The sequence below is a fragment of the Pleurodeles waltl genome, chromosome 9 (assembly GCF_031143425.1).
Source record: "Pleurodeles waltl isolate 20211129_DDA chromosome 9, aPleWal1.hap1.20221129, whole genome shotgun sequence".
Classification (NCBI taxonomy): domain Eukaryota; kingdom Metazoa; phylum Chordata; class Amphibia; order Caudata; family Salamandridae; genus Pleurodeles; species Pleurodeles waltl.
This window is the reverse complement of record NC_090448.1, coordinates 645,324,003-645,341,849: the sequence shown is the minus strand read 5'-3', so window position 1 is coordinate 645,341,849 and position 17,847 is coordinate 645,324,003. Positions and strand designations below refer to the sequence as shown.

General features: G+C 46.7%; 1 protein-coding gene across 2 annotated transcripts in view; it reads left to right on the top strand.

Annotated features, from left to right (window-relative positions):
- LOC138259801 (mucin-3A-like) overlaps positions 1–17,847 on the top strand; it is a 397,229-nt gene that overhangs the window by 357,262 nt on the left and 22,120 nt on the right. For both annotated transcript variants that reach the window (XM_069207692.1, XM_069207693.1), the window contains one exon: positions 8,482–8,564. In XM_069207692.1, the coding sequence (XP_069063793.1) occupies positions 8,482–8,564 (83 nt within the window). The remainder of the gene's footprint in view (positions 1–8,481; positions 8,565–17,847) is intronic.

Genomic DNA, 17,847 nt, shown 5'->3' with positions numbered 1-17,847 from the left:
TCTCCAAGAATGCTAGGGTCTTTCAATTGATTCACTGCCCCCTCTTGGGACTGGAGTCCAAGCTTGTACGCCTTGCATCTGATTATTCTGCTACTGGGGAAAGACCTCTCAGCACGGCTGCACAATACCATTCTAGATTATCAAGAAGAGGTGGAACATGAGGTGCTGCATTTGTGTCTGGGCCTTCAGTTGGGGGATAGACCAGGTACAGCTGTTGCTTGTATTGCTGGTTGGGAGCGCGGGAATATGGGTGTTGCTGACATCAAGTGTGGGGATGTTGGTATCTCTACTGATTCTCTTTCTATATTGTGTGACTTTCAGTCATACTATGATTGTCTTTATGGCAGCAGGCATAAAGGCTTTATTTGGACCATATAGTGCTGACCTGGCTCGACAGCGAGAACAGGGAAATCCTAACCTCCCCTATAATGCTTGAAGATGTTAATAGGGCTATCCCCAGCCTTTCTAGTGGCAGAATCCCTGGCACAGATGGCCTTCCAGTGGACTTTTATAAAGCCTATAATGCCACCCTTGCTCCAAGACTTCTGGTTATGTATAATGAAGCTATCTCCAGGGGCTCCCTCCCTCAATAATGGAAGCTAGTGTCATAGTTCTTTTGAAATCTAACAAGAACCCCACTGAGATTAGTTCACACAGGCCATTATCTTTGCCAAACACTTATAATAAGATTTTTGGTAATATCCTTGCTCAAAGGCTCCAGCCTCTTATGCAATTCTTGCTGCTTCTAAATCAGTCTGGATTTATTTTGCAACATTCCACTTCTAACATCTGAGGCATTGTCCAATTTAGTAGGTATTGTAGCCTACAAATCAACTGGTCTAAGTCGGAGATATTTCCACTCACAGATGACTGCCCGGCTCCTTTACTTGAATACCATCTACACTAGGACCCTGCTGCCATCTGTTACCTTGGGTTCTGGGTTTCCTGTGACTATGATGACCTGATATGCAGCAGCTTTGGTACATCTTTAGAAAACCTTTCTTTCTGTGTAGATCAGTGGATTCAGTTGCCATTGTCTTTACTTGGGAGAATTTTGTTACGCAAGATGGTGGTGCTCCCTCAATTTCCATATCTATTCTCCAAAATTCCTGTTTACTTTCCATTGTATTTTTTGTGTCCTGTTGCAACAGATGCTGTCCCATCTAATATGGGGAGGTGGTCAACTAAGAATCCACTTTGAAGTTGACACTCGTCCACTGCAGTTTGGCATCCTTGTGCTGCCAGACGGCACAGGCGCATTACTGAAAATACTGGGTCATCACTTTGGCTACACCTACACATATCCGATTGGAATGAGTTATTGCCCAGACACAATCACTGTTAGGTCGCTTTTGTGAGCCACCACATGCCTTGCTTGTACCAGTCAGGCCTGGTGGAACGTAGCACATGGTCTGCAGCCGTTGCTGCCATACTCGCCCTTGCTTCCTTTAGCAGATAAGCTTATTGTTGCACCTGGCCCTTTTTGCAAGGTCATCCCTGATCTTTTTGCCTCCTTCCTCCTAACTTTTCTGACCCGTTTTTGTTGGCTTTAGGACTCTGGGCACTTTACCACTGCTAAACAGTGCTAAAGTGCATATGCTCTCTGTGTAAATTGTACTGTTGATTGGTTTATCCATGACTGGCATATTTGATTTACTGGTAAGTCCCTAGTAAAGTGCAATAGAGGTGCTCAGGGCCTGTAAATCAAATGCTACTAATGGGCCTGCAGCACTGATCATGGCATCCACATTAGTAGACCAGTAAACGCGGCTCTGACCTGCTACTGCAGTGTCTGTGTGTGCAGTTTTAAAATGCCAATTCGACCTGGCAAGTGTACCCACGTGCCAGGCCCAAATCTTCCCTTTTGGTATAATGCCTCCCTTAGGTAGGCCCTAGGTAGCCCCATGGTCAGGGTGCAGTGTATTTAAAAGGTAGGACATGTACTGGTGTGTTTTATAAGTCCTAACAGTGAAATACTGCCAAATTCAGGTTTCACTGTTGCGAGGCCTATCTTCCTCATAGGTTAACCAGGGGAATGCTTTTAAATACCCTTAAAGCGCAAATTCCCTTTGAGGGAAGATAGAAATATGGAGTTTGGGATCTCTGAACTCACAATTTAAAAATACATCTTTTAGTGAAGTTGTTTTCTAGAAAATAGGCATTTTCTTGCTTATACCATTCTGTGACTCTGCCTATTTGTGGATTCCCCATCTGGGTCAGTTTGACAGTTGGGCTGTTCACACTTCTCCTCTAGACAGTGACACAAAGGGAGCTGGGGTGTAGCCTGCATATCCTGATGAGCCATCTGAGCTAGAGTGGAGGGAGGAGTGTGCACTTACACCTGAAAGGACTGTGCCTGCCCTCACACAATGCAGTCTCCAACCCCCTGGTGTGTGTCTGGGGCCTGACATGGACAAGGAAGGATTTTGCAAACACTTGTGACTTTGCTTTGAAGTTTGCCAACTTCAAAGGCAGAAAGGGGTATAAGAAGAAGACCTAAACCCCCAGACTTATAGAATCTTTCTGGAAACAAGAGTAACCTCTGCCCAGGAGAACAGCTGAAGAGCTGAAGGAGGAGTATTGTCCCTTTGCTGTGTTGCTTTGCTGGACTGGCCTGCAGTTGCTGCTTCTGCCTGAATAGAGTGCAAAGGGTGAACTTTGCTGTGTGCCCTACTTGAGAAAGTTCTCCAAGGGTTTGGAGTAGAGCTTGCCTCCTGTTAGAAGTCTCAGGGAACTGTGTGTTTTGTGCTGTTCAAGGAGAAAAACCACTGCAACGCCCTCAATGATGCCGCTTGCCTGCACCGTGACCTGCTGACGCCACACAGAGCCGCACTGCCCCGCTTCGCGACACGATCCTGGTCTCACCGACGCAGTCATAGGATGACTTCACTGAGCCACTGCTCGCACTGCAACCTGTGGGCCCCCGCACTCCGGTATCACCTGATCACACTGCAGCCTGGGCGTCCCCGACGACACCGCTCCTGCTGGCACGGGTACTGCTGCTTGCACCATGGCCTGTGGACACTGCTCAAGAGGGTCATGAAGCACCGTCCCAACCCGCAATGCCAGCTTGGGCCTACTGTAACAGCGCTTCAGCTATGATGACGCTGCTGCCTGCACCATGACCTGGTGACACCACACGTCGCACCGCTCCACTTCAGACTGCAGCCTGGTCTCTCAGACACTGCTGGACACCGTCATCAAGCTGCTGCCTGCACCGTGACCTGTGGTCACCACATGTTGCATCGTCCTGCTTCGCAGCTCAGCCCGATGCCATCCACGCCAGCGCTCCTGACTTCATCAGCTTGGATTTCGATCTGCAATGCATGTGACTTCAAGGGCCCGACGACCTCCACACTAACTCAGGAACTGACACTGTGACGACGCTCTCTGGAGCTCACCGCAAGGTTCACGATGCCCTGCAATTCCAAAGGTACTATTTGCGGATCTCCCCGATACTGTAGGTGGCCCGCAAGGCCGCGACTGACCTGAACTGTTGGTTTTGTTGATCTCGATGCCATGATAGCCCCAGGTGGAGCTATTGACTTCAAAGAACTGTATTTTTAGGATACATCTTACAAAATTCGTATCTTATGCACTGGATGTAGGAGTTTTATCCTTCTGGTCTTGTTTTACACAGATAAATATTGGCTATTTTTCTATAACTGGAGTGACGTCGTTTTGTAGTGTTTTCACTGTATTACTGTGTGTTATGTGCAAGTGTGTTACACATTGCTTCTGAGATAAGCCTGACCTCTCAAGCTACCAAGGGGGTGAGCAGGGGTTATCTGAGCGGGTATCTCCCTTATCCTTACTAGAATAAGGGTCCCTGCTTGGACAGGGTGCAAACCGACTGCCAACTTTCTAACACTTATGCTTCCTTATACGAGTGAGAGAGCCATGAAGTGCCTTCTTTGTCAGATAGGCCTACTCATCATGGGTGATATTTTTGTAGATAATGCAGTCATTTCACAGTGGGTCTTCAACCCTCCTTGTGCAGTTTTGTTACCTGAGACTGTGATCTGAGGCACAGGTGGCTCTTCCCATTTTTCCTGCTACACTGTCTGTGACCACTTAAGGCAGGCATAGTATATATACACTAATCTCTCTGCTGGGTTAGATGCTGCACTCCCTGAGGCTAAGCTTAGGTAAAGGTGGCAAAGGTGGAAAGCTTTGCTGGGCTACCAAATCCCGGAGAAGACTTGGGCATACAACTGTTTGCAAGTTAAGAGTGCCACTTTTTATTATATCTATAAGTTAATACCTTCTATACATTTCTACATCAATATTACTACACACAGGTTTAAATTTCACAGTTTAGTGATAATTCCGCCAGTAAATGTCACAGATGTGGTCTCATTAATGATGATTTTACTTGAATGGCGTGGCTTTTCCTTGGTCTTGCTATTTTCTGGCATGATATGTTCCAATTTATGTCTGAGATTTTTTTATATTCCACTTTCCTCGTCCACTCAGACCTCTGTGCTGGATAACACTTCAGCGTCTATCAAATTCAAAGGAAAAGGTCAGCACAACAGAACTTCAGTTGAAGTTACTGTCAACAGAGGAGTGAGTGGCATGAAGCCACTTAGAAAAATTAAGTGGGAGGTCTGTGCCTCAGAGAGGTCCATTCTGATAAAGGGGCAGGGGGAATCTGAATCTACAACTAGCTAAACCCACTTAAATTTTGATTCTTCCAGAAGCTGACATCAAGCCAAAACATTTCACTAAACAACAGTTCTGTAAATCATTTGTTTAATTGACTGTTGAGCCGTTGACCTGAATCAGTTCAGCTTTGGTTTACTCTTGCCTTCAGAAATTTCAGATGAGAGTTCGGCTGGCATCCTCAAATTAATCCTCTTGACCTTGGTAATATTCCATCTCAGGCCTTCTTATCATCCTTGTACAATAATCTCCTTATTAGCCAATGACTTGCCCCATTCTACCTGCAGCTTAGGCGGATATGCAATAAAACGAGCTTTCACTTTGAAGGTTAGAAATACAAAAAGAACTGGGGCCTTCACTCTGGCCAAGCTAAAATAAACATTAATACACTTTTAGTTTAAATGATTTTTCAGACGTTTCTCGTAGTGGATATAAAATGTTTATGGAAATACTATAACATAAACATACTTGCAAACTTATGAATAACTGTGGTTTACATTAAAATGTATATTCGTGCATGCTCTTTGCTTTTATGCATTTCAGTGCACCACGTTATGTGAAAAGCCATTTGCACAAGTTTGCATAGAAAAAAGAATCACTCTTTTGCTACACGTTTTAAGAAACAAAATGGCCAAGTTAGGCTCTCTCAACAGTTCTGTTATGCTCACCACATGTTACAAGATGCAGCCTACTGCCATGATATGATTGAGCAATACAGAGGTGGTTCACCCTTCTGCCTGTCCATTGGGTGTCTGGACACCTGCTTGTGCATTTATAGTCTGCACTACTGATTCCCCACTCCTCTCTTCACAGCGGAAAGTCCCGCCTCCATGTCTTATTAAATCCTGACTCTCATTTTTCCCCGTCCTGTACTGCAGTATGCTCTACCTATGTTTTACTGTATGCCATGTGCTTTTATTCTTGGCTCTGTTGTAGTGAGTGTGTTCTTCTGTGATGAACTTCACAAATGTTCATAAAGAGAAGTTAAAAAGAAAAGAGAGGCACTTGCATCGACCAAACAATGAGAGACGCAGAAACCAAACTGGCCAGGGTCAGCCAAATGAAGGATCATCTGCATGCAGCCAGTGGAGATTACACAGCCCTTCTAAAGAGACGACACTGTGTGGACTTTAGAGAATATACAGCAAGATTACATGAGGATGAAGACAGGGCCGGGAATTTGCTCACTAGGTTTGATATGACCTTCAGTATGCGCAATACACTGCTCGCACAATGGTACATGTGACAAGTGGTAATAAAAGAATTTCATACATTACACATCTTACAGTCAGCTGTACTCTGTGTATCCTGACTGCGAGCATATTTAGACATGGTTGGGCTACCTGTGACGATGCCACAACAATGGGAAACGTTAGATTCAAACTAGTTGATAGCCCAGATCCAAACAGCTACTGAGCAGCTAGCAAGCGGGAAGACATGCAGCTTGGATGGATTCTCAGTAGAATTATGTGCCACAAAACTGTCCCACACCTCCTTGCAATGTGTGAGTCTTCCAACCAGAAAGGCGTGTTACCCACGTCTACCAATCATGTGATCACGGTGGTCCAGCCAAAAGACGACCATGACCAATTGGAGGTCAGATGTTTTTTCATCCACTTTCCACGCTCAACTTTGATTACAAAATACAGGGAAGATGTTCGCACGTAGGTTAATGCCAGTCCTCCCCAAACTGGTATATCATGACTAGACTGGATTTGTCCCAACCCATGATACGTTATAACTTGAGAAAGCTATTCCATATCAGTGATGCAAACAGGACACAGAACCGATGACAGTGGCTGCATTTTTGGACATTGAAAATGCATTCAATACCTTGTAACTATTTGCTGTTCTTAAGAAAATGGGACTGGATCAGCTAACTGTATTCCAATCTTGCGGAGAGTGCATAGGCTGTGTAATATCAGAACAATGGAAAGTTTGAGAGACACGTGGCAGGGTTGCTCTCTTTTGTGGGCACTGTTAATTTTGACTTTTGAAGCATTACCCAGCTTCTTCGTCCGATGACCAAGATGCAGTTTCTTGTAAGGTGGTAGAAAACCAAACAGAAAGGCATGACTTTGAAGGTGGCTTCTTCGATTAAGAGGTAATATGCATGAGCACTACGCTAGGCCTGGTACCCCAAAATTGATAAGGGATGCTAAGGACTGTTGTCAGAGATCCAGGCAGATGCGCCAGACATCCTGCTATGGTGTATGCCCCTCCTCTTATAAAGAACACTGTAGACAGACTAATTCTTAGCATGAATCACACAACGAATATTCCCTTTGATTTCCCATAGCTTCACTTACTTGCAGTCCCGAGGCATGCCTTATTTATCTCACTGTGCGTGGCCCATAAGGCCTAGTATTATAGGCCCTGTTTTCTTGCAGACTCTTTAATGACCTACCCCTTGATAGACTCGGATTTTGCTCTGAACTGCTTTTTACCATTCTTGTGTCTGTAGTGCTCGAATAGCTAGCTGTTCTTGTTCCTTCTTGCCCCACACATTGAATAGTCTTATCTTAGTATTAATAGTTCTTGAGAATCAAATTTAATTTTGCTAGAATTCAAAATCTACCTTTTCACTACTATTTCTGAGATACTTGCCTAGCTTACCTCCTTGCTTCTGCTACTTCAGTGCAAGGACACCCTGAACTCAGGCAATAGTCGCCCTTTATACCTGAAATAAACAAAATCATCCCCATACATACACATATACATAAATAAATATATATTCTTTCAGTGAATGGCTTGGGGTTTGTAATTATATGCTTGCCCGGAGTCCGCAGCACATATATCCTCAAACATGTAAGAAGCCTGTGGCATGGTGTGCTGCAAATCGTCTTTGACTTCCCTTTGTGCCACTTACCAATGCCACCCGATAGACGTGTGCATAAGCCAGTGGCGTAAGGAAACTTGAGGGGAGCCCCTTGCACAGAACATTGAGGATCACCCTCCAGACTCTCTCAGGAGCTCTCGGGCCAGGGTAGTGTGATGAGGGGACTCGCTGGAGCTCCATCCATCCGCCCCCTGCACCGCGGAGGCTCCGGGGGCATTTGTTACACCGCTGGCATAAACAGTGCCCCGCAGGCACTGAAGCAGCCTCCGCCTGTGTATACTCTGCTAGCAGTAGTACCCACTATGTAGGCATTGATGATGTACTCTCTATTAGTCTCACTGCCCAGTACATGCTTCCCGTCTGTGCATTAGGTATGGCCTGTGCTAAGTGCAAATGCATCTCCACCACGTGACACTGAACACAGGGACCATTGCACTCTCTGGGGATAGCATACAGTCGCGGTTCTGACTCGCCCCCCCCCCTTCCCACACACACACACACTGGGCTACTCAAGGGAACACTACCATGTAATTATATTTCCACCTTCCTTTTTCATGCAGATTTGTTGACATAGTAAAACATCTACGTTAGTGAATAAAGTAGAACGAAATGCACCTTGATTACCAGGACTACTCTAGGAGATATTTATCAATTTCAAAATACCCCAATCGTAGATGGATATCTAATGGAATAGGTTTCCAGACTCTATTCTAAACGTGGGTGGACATTTCTGGGAATAGGTATGCTTGGTTTTTTGAGCAGGGGTGGTGAATCAAGTCAAATATTTCTCAGAACCTGGGTTTGCAATTTCAAAGACATGATGGCTCTCTTATTTAGCCATCTCAGCTTTTTGACTATGTCTCACTTCCATGCTCGTGTCTATTTTCCAAGCGCAAGGCTGCTTAATTGTGCCAAAATAAATTAGCATTACTTTATTGCACCCAGAAGACAATAATGTTTATTTTCTGTCCTCGCAGGGAAATTAATGGCAAGTTTCCGTTATTCCTGGAAAATTCTGGAGTATTTCTTTCAGCAAAACCAAGACCTTCGGTTCAGGAAGGTAAGGTCAAGCTCCCCATTACGTCATTTTTATAAAACATCTATCAAATCATAAATTGCAGTAATAATGTGTTTCTGTAGCGTTTGTGACTGCCAGTGGCTGTAATTGGATTGAAGAGGCCCGAGATGGCTTCAGGATTAGCTGCCTCAGTATTCCTTGCTCGCACATTTTATTGCAGAAGCCGCGTGTTCAAGAGGCGAGTTTTGGGCACCGGCATGTATTTATTTACAAATGAATCACTTAGGGGGTCATTCCGACCCGGCCGGGGACCGCGGATGCACTGCCAACAGGCTGGCGGTGCATCCTTGGGCATTCTGACTGCGGCGGTACAGCCGCGGTCAGAAACGGGAAACCGGCGGTGTCCCGCCGGTTTCCCGCCGCCGTAGGGAATCCTCCATGGCGGCGGGATTCCGACCCCCTTACCGCCAGCCTGGCTCTGGCGGTTTTGACCGCCAGAACCTGGCTGGCGGCAACGGGTGTCGTGGGGCCCCTGGGGGCCCCTGCAGTGCCCATGCCAATGGCATGGGCACTGCAGGGGCCCCCTAACAGGGCCCCACCAAGATTTTCAGTGTCTGCCAAGCAGACACTGTTGCACCCGTCACACCCCTTCCACTCCGCCGGCTCCATTCGGAGCCGGCATCCTCATGGAAGGGGGTTTCCCGCTGGGCTGGCGGGCGGCCTTCTGGAGGTCGCCCGCCAGCCCAGCGGGAAACTCAGAATTACCGTGGCGGTCTTTTGACCGTGCAGCGGTATTCTGTCGGCGGGACTTTGGCGGGCGGCCTCCGCCGCCCGCCAAAGTCAGAATGACCCCCTTAGTCTTTGCACGAGGAGCAGTAAACCACTTGTGTGTCTGCATTGCATAAAGTACTTGTAAGAGCCTCCGAAGATAAATTTAATCTCCGCAGGGATCACTAACTTGAACCCTGATTCAGAGTTGCATGATATGCGTGCCACTGTAAAATCACATGCGATTTTACTGTTACTAGTTGGTAAAAGTGCCCCAATACCGTACAGTAACGAGTGGAATGGGGAATTACTCGGGGGACTGATTTTTTCAGTTGTAAAACCACACAGAATTCCCCAATTTAAGTCCTGATTACGTGCTAATGCATTATTTATCACACCTAATAACAAAACCACTGGGTACGATATTTATCAGGTACGATAAATAACATCTATTAGGAGTTCATGTGGAATATTATGCTGCTTTTGGTGTTTATCTCGCCAAAATCCGCATGATAATGTTAATATCATATGGTTTCCCCTGTTCAATTTCGGCAGGTTTGACCTGCCTAAATTTAACAAAGGTTGAGTTGTTTCACGCATCCAATAATTATCAGATGGAACTCGTAAGTCTTACCCATGCGTAAAGAGGAGTTTCCTCATTGGTCGGAAGTGTAGTCCATTTAAGCACCAAGGGGGACTTTTATGGGTTAATCAAATCATGTGGGAGTGTTGGACCTGGCCTTTTTTACAGGGAAATCCCCAAACATTTTGCCTTTCTCCTTCTATTTTTTTAGACCTTTTGTTGTTGGCTCTAGGACCTAGAGCACTTTATCACTGCTGATCAGTCGCGCTGTTTCTTTTTATTCTGAAAACCGGCAGGAGGCAGGAGCTAAGCCTCCCTTGTGAATCTCTGGTGGGCAGGAGCCAAGCCCCCTTGCAACTGTGAGCGCACCCGCTGCCGCGGGTCACGCTGATTGGTGCCTGGACGGTAGGGGCGGGAAGCAGCCCCGTTGAAATTACACGCGCCCCCGCTACCGCAGGTCGCGCAATTTCTTTTTTTTCTGCAAACCGGCGGAAAGTAGGAGCCAAGCCTCCCTTGTGAATCTGTGGTGGGCAGGAGCCACGCCCCCTTGCAACTGTGAGTGCGCCCGTTGCCGTCTGATTGGTGCCTGGACAGTAGGGGCGGGAAGCAGCCCCTTTGAAATTAAACGCGCGCCCGCTGCCGTGGGTCGTGCTGTTTCTTTTTTGTCTGCAAACCAGCGGGAGGCAGGAGCCAAGCCTCCCTTGTGAATCTGTGGTGGGCAGGAGCCAAGCCCCCTTGCAACTGTGAGCGCGCCTGCTGCCGCGGGTCGCGCTGATTGGTGCCTGGACAGTAGGGGCAAGAAACAGCCCCTTTGAAATTAAACGCGGGCCCATCCTGCGTCCGTCAGCGACCGGAGGAGGCCGGGCCAAATCTCTTTATTTATTTATTGATTGATTTATTTATTTTTTATTTTCCTTTTTGCCTGTGCCCAATATTACCAACCTAGCCCGACAACAGCAGGGTCTGAGGAGCTCCAAGTTCACCCCAGGTGAGGGGTTCCTAGTAGGGCAATAGCTCGGTGGGCTAGAAGGGCTATTTGCACCCTCTACCAAATGTTCAAGCGAGGAAGCCTGAATCAAGAGAAAAAGATGGACAGACAGAGGGGGGCGGGAGCTGAAGAAAAGCATGGGAACAACAAAACTCTAGATGGTTTTCTCCAAAAGGCTGTCGTGGCACTTGAAAAAGAGACAGAAATGGTCCAGCGCCGTTTTTCTGACCCTACATCTTCAGCCCACAGCTGCCAAGTCACACAGCCCCCTGTGCCAGTAGATTCACAGCCCGCATTGACTACCCCCCACACTACCCCCTCTAGAAACCCCCAGGAGTACTCGGCTGAAATCTCGAACGAACCTACTGCTCTCCCCATACCAATCCCGCCAATCCGAGGCCCTTCAATAGGAGGATCCCTAGTTACTGCTGACTCTAACAGCAAAGGGAAAAGGAAACGTAGGGAGCCCACTATAAAAAACAAAAGAACCCGGATCTCGAGCTCCCCCAATCCGGGTATGGCCCCTAGGACTATCACTATTTCAACCCCCTTAGAAAGTGCCAATGGACGACAGGCAACTGATCATATAATGAAATTCATAAAAGAAGAGTTCACTAAGCTGCTCCTCCCTATAGCAGCCCGTCTCCAAGCGATTGAGGAGAAACTGGAGGGACTTACCAAGTTCCAGTTGCCGGTATCTCCTCCACCAGCAGAAACCCAATCTTATTCTCACCCCTCCCACTTGAGCCAATTCCACGCTAATGGCGGCAGATCCCCTGTTCTATTGAGCAAGGGTCTCCTCCCTCCCATCAATCACGAGGGGGACTATTCTGACAGAGCAGCTACTATCCTAAAGAGCAAGTACCCAAAGGTCCCAGCCCCTCTCCCAAAAGGAACTGGATGTTCTGTGTCTTGTAACAACACAGTAATAAATGTTGGTGCAGCTAACTCCACTCATGAGCATCCCTCAGCAGCTCCCTTGAAGACAGCGCAGAACAATGGCAGGACTGGATCGGGAACGTTGCATCTTCCACCGGAGTCATGTCCATACGTCCTTGTCATCACCAATGTCCCTGAACTTAAGACCAAAACCTCAGAATCTTTTACCGAACTTAAAAATAAGGTTTTACATTGGTTGCATGCAAAGGCTAGGTTTGCATTTCATATGATACCCTCGATATTGATGGTGAGAAGGGTGGGGTGGGTGGGATCACTGGAGAAGATCGGCACAGGGGACTGTATTGTCATCAATTTTAATTCACCTGCTCTTGTCCAGCAGCTCTTTTCAAATGCTAATAGACCCTATCCTTTAGCAGGGGAAGTCTCTCTGTGCAGACTGCAAGCGCTTTACCCTCCACCAGCGATAGTTGCGAATAATGTGCTGCTGAAGGTGCGCAGAGTCTCCCCTGATACCCAGCTACAGACTGATCCCGAACTAGGCCTTTGACATCCCTCAGTCTCTCTCTCTGAGATAGATTGACTCAGGGATGGATCACGGGGAGCAGGTATGAGTAATCACGAGACTGAGCACACTGATTGCCCAGCTCTCAGTGGTCTTATTTCATCCATACCACTTACCCTGACAGATCCCTGCAAACTGGGAATCACTGAGAATACCACATGCACAGATAGTGAGGAGGGGGGATCCCTTGCGACAAGCGCTCCTTGCAATTCTGGGTTTATTTCGTATGTCAACTCACCAGACATGAATATGGTTGGTCCTGCACCCAGCGGGTCAAAGAAACCACAGGACAAGAAAGTAAAAGGCCATTGTACGATCGTGGGGGACAAGGTTATCGGTTGCATCTCCTCTCTCAGAGAGCAATTCCCGAGAGAAGTTGGGCACGCTAAATCAAATGTTTTTGATACGGTTCTTAGCTGGAACATAGCTGGGCTGGAGAGTAAATTGCAAAAGCCAGGATGAGGTCAATTTATTGATGAATACCAGATCTGTCTATTTCAAGAAACATGGGCACTGGGGCCCAAATATAGATTAGGCTTCAAAAGCTATTGGGTTGCAGCGCGCAAGGTGTCTTCTGGGAGACCATCAGGAGGGCTACTTATATGGCTAAGCAGTTCTCTCAGGTGCAAGGTTGAAGCCATAGATATGGGCTGCCCTGACTTACAGGCCTTATTGGTATCGACTCTCAAAGAGAGACCTGTATTAATAATCAATATCTATAATAGAAGTGTGGGCAGTCACTATGATTCAGATACCCTGACCATACTGGATACCTTTCTCCATAACAATATTTCATCCCATTTCATCCTAATTGCAGGGGACCTTAACGTCACATTCAAGCCTAATCCTCTGGCCCAAGAGCTATATAAAGAAGAGGATGCCTATTGGGGCATCCCCCAGTTAGTGTCAAACAAAAGACCTAGATTGAATAGAATAGCGCACCAAGTTGCTGATATTACACTAACACATGGTCTCCGAGCTTGTAATGGTCGCTCCCGCTCAGACACAAACGTGCACTCCACTTTTAGGCGTGGAGCCCACAAGACTATATTCTACTTGATATCCGATTGTGGGGTCACATGTCTGATATGAGGGTACAAGAGCACGATGAGAGTGACCATGACCCACTGATTTTATCGACCAGAGGCCTACTGCCTTCGCTTGAAGCTCCCCATTCCAAGGCATATGCACAACAGCTCGTCCTGTCAAACAGCAGACGCAATGTTAAATGGGAGTCTGTTATTACCTCCTCTGATTCCCTCTCATCAATATACAATCTATTAGCAGATCGAATGGAGTGTATGCTTTCACACTTAGAGGATGGTGATGGGCTATTAGCAGCTCACACTGAACTATTTAACTCTTTAAAGCCCCTTCTTACAAAAGAGATTGTTAGTAAACCTAAGAAAAAGTGCCGTCCGCGGTGGTTTAGCAATGCATGCAGGGTAGCCCAGCACAACCTATTGAGAACATTGAAAGAAGGCCATGCAGAGCATATAAGAAAAGCAAGGAAGGACTATAAACAGGAATGCTCTAGGGCGCGCAGATCCTGGGAGGAGGCCGGATGGGCAGCTATTCTGGAGACTGCTAAAATAAACGACACTTCTAGGTTTTGGAAACTGATAGCAGACGGCAGCAAAGACTCTCTTTCTTTGCCCGGTACCTCAATCCTCTCTGCAGTATGGGCTGAGCATTTTGGCCGACTATACGAAGGGCCATCCGAAGCAGCCTTCAGGATCCCTGACGACAGTGCAATTGATGGGGCCACCCCGACTAAATTCACTCTAGCTGAAACTACAGCTGCAATAACCTCATTGAATTGGGGAAAGGCCCCTGGTCCCGATAAGATTCCGGGTGACCTATACAAGACAAGACCTGACATTTGGGCCCCCTACCTAAATTTAATCTGTAATGCAGTTGCAGCAGGAGCTTCTGCCCCACCCTCCTGGAAAGGGGCCAAGATAGTTCCCATCTTCAAAAAAGGTAGCCCCAATGATCCTGCCAACTATAGACCGATATGTCTACTTGATAATTCTAAAAAAATCTATGCAAAGCAACTCCTGTCTCACCTGGATGAATGGATTTTAGAGTCTGAAGCCATATCTGATCTACAGGCGGGGTTCAGACCCGCAGTCAGCACCATAGACCAAGCCCTAATATTCTTGGCAATCAAATGGAAGAATGTGGACCTAGGGGGAGAAATCTGTACGTGGTTTTCATTGACCTTAGAGCCGCATTTGACTTGGTCCTCAGGAACATGCTATGGTTGACACTATCCAATATGGGCATTCCAGGAGGCCTCCTGAAACTTATTGTCCGACTGCATGAGAACACTTACGCACAAATCAGATGCGGTAAGGATGGCGAGTTGACAGACCCTGTAGCTATCAAAAGAGGAGTCAGACAGGGTTGTGTCCTAGCCCCTACTCTTTTCCTGTTATATATAAACAACTGCATCCAATACCTAGAGAACTGTAGAAATGACTCGCTCAAATTGGTCGGAAAGAAAGTACTGTGTCTGCTATATGCGGATGACACAATTTTGCTAGCCAAATCACCGATGGGAATTCAAAACCTGGTCAACCAATTCTGTGTCTTCTGCAGAGACTACGGGCTGGCTGTCAATGTGAAGAAAACAAAACTTATGACATACAGCGCCTCAAGGAAAAGACCTCGTGCAAGAATAGCAATGAATTCAATCCCATTGGAAAGAGTGACAGAGTTTGATTACCTAGGTATTAGGCTAATAGACACAGGTAATTGGGAAGCAGCTATTGATAAAGGGGCACTTATCATAAGCCAAAGAGGTGGGGTACTAGTACGTAAGGCTAGAATGACAGTGAGCCTCCCCTGAATCCAATCTCTGAGATTTATAAAGTCCAAGTCCGTGCCGCGGCCCTGTATGGAGCAGAACTCTGGGGTTCCCATAGAAAACTGGACATTTTACAAACTAAAGAAAATAATTTCCTCAGACATGGTTCCTGGTTAGGGAAGGGCACACCAATGGCCCCTCTCAGACTCGACTTAGGACTAAACAGCATCAAAGCCACAGCCGGTCTGAGACCGCTCTCCTCCTGGATCCGTCTATGGAAAACTGACGAACTCGAACCATTCAGGGTAGCGATAAGAGAACTCATAACATCTCAACAGGGACTGGAAAAGATCCTTTGGCTGAAGGAGATGAAATCTGCCTGGGAAAATCTAGGTTTTCCCCAATACTGGAAGTACCCGGAGCTGATCCCTGCTAACGCTAGGCAACTCGTCAAAGGGAGATATTGGGAGAAAACCAACGAAGATCTCCTCCACCGTAATAGGATGGGCAGGCTAACAGTAGATTTCCTCCAAGTCAAACATGAACCTCGGCCGGAGAACCTCATGGACCTTCCTATGCCTGCACGTGCCCGCGCTTTATATCTCCAGCTTAGACACAGCACCTTGCCAGTTAATAGCTACACAGCCCGTTGGTCATCAAGCAACCCTATGACCGACAGATGTATACTTTGCCACCAATGTAAGGAAACAACTGAGCACGTGTTGTTCTTCTGCCCCCTATACAAAAGGCCCAGAGGGAGGTGGATTATCCCTCAGTGCAAAACCATACTACTGCTGGACTGAGCCAACGCTGTCAGAATATGCAAATATGATACATCCACATTGGTAGTCAGCTCAGTCACTAAACATCTGTCTGAAGCCTGGTCCATCCGTCGTAGGTTCATCTCAGCCATGGGGCTCCAAGTCGGCTAGGTTCTCCTTTGTCTACAGATGGGGATTTTAATAAGATATATCTATCTTCTTTCTTAATGTCTAGTCGTGTTATGTATCCCGATATAGATGTGAATTTTATTCAATTCTCCTGCGGTTTTTAGGAATTTTAGGAGCATTTGGTCCCTCATATGAGAAGTTGGGGCCCTATTAGCCTATATGGATGAATTTTTAGTCCTATTACCATGACATTTTATAAAACATTTAGACACGACAAGAAATGCATTTGCTTATAAATCAGCCATCATACTGGTTATAGCACCATGGAATGTAGTAACTGCATTTATTTGAATGATGAACACAAGTTTTCTATTTATCTTATTTTATTGCCATGTACGATCCTTTTATTGTATTCATAAAAATAATTATGATCCTGGTTTTAGCTCTAAGAAACATACTAATGGTACCTATTTGAATGCCGGTTACAAGCTTTTATTATTACTATGTATGATTGTTATTCTGTATTTTAATGGTCTAAATTTTTAGACTGAATAAACAAATAAAAAAAAAACACACTGCTGATCAGTGCTAAAGTGCATGCGCTCTGCCTTCTTAATTTGGTATGATTGGCTTACACCTAATTGGCACATATAATTAACCTGTAAGTCCCTTGTACAGTGGTATCTCTATACCTATGGCTTGTAAATTAAATCCTACTAGTGGGCCTGCAGCGCAGCTTGCGCCACCTACTGAAGTAGTCTATCAGACCTCTTTCAGGCCTGCTACCGCAGAGCCTGCGTGCTCAGTTTACTGCCACAGGGATCTGGCATCTAAATTTGCTTGCAAGGCCTGAAACTCCCCTTTTGCTACATATAAGTCACCCTAAGGTAGGCCCTAGCTAACCCTATGGGTAGGATGCTGTGTGGGTAAAAGGCAGGACATGTGCCTGGCTGTGTGGCATGTCCTGGTAGTGACAAACAATCTATTTGGTTCCTCAGTACTGTGAGTGCTGCCTTTCTCATTGGAGTGCATTGGAAATGCCCTAACATAAGTATAAGTGGTATTGTCTAATCTATGGGGGGTAGCGTAGGCATGTTTGGTATGGTTGTAATGATAGTGACAAATGCTGCTCACTGGTGTATGTGGATTTTTTATTACCATTATAGAAATGCCACTTTCAGAAAGGGGCATTTCTCTGTGCTTATGACTGGTGTTTTGCAGCTTGACTCCAATCCACGTCTCTGGCAGAATGACAGCTGGGCTTTGTGCATACCTTTCAAACAGTCTGTACACAGGGAGGGTGGAGGTGTCACAGAGGTGCATCTGCATAAGCGCGTGGAGAGTGCTTGGTTCCTTTTACGGGCAGCATGGGATGAGCTCTTACTATTGCAGCCGATCCGAGGACAGGGAAAGTTCCCCTGTGTCTTTCTAGCTGCACCCCCTTGCCCTGATATGGAGAAGACGCGAGGAGCTGGAACACTAGCATGCCCCAAGCACGCTTTGATTGGTGCCTGTGGTGCACAGGCAAGCACCTGCTCCTGGTGCATTCACTGCTGCAGCTCTAGCCGCTGGAGAAGCGTGCCTCTCCCTGAGTGGGAGGCCGCCGCTGTATGCCTAGTCTGGACAGGAGGGCTGTTTGCCACCTCGGAGCCCAGGAGGGCTCATAAAGTGCTCCAGGAAAGACACTGCTGAGTTAACAGACGCTCCCTCCTGGAGGTGAGCGGCTGTCCGCAGCTGTGCCCAGCACGGGGGGACCCCAAGAGGTCTTCCCGATGACATGGGCAGTGTGGGTGCCTCTCCCAGTGGTGGCGCACCTTTGGTG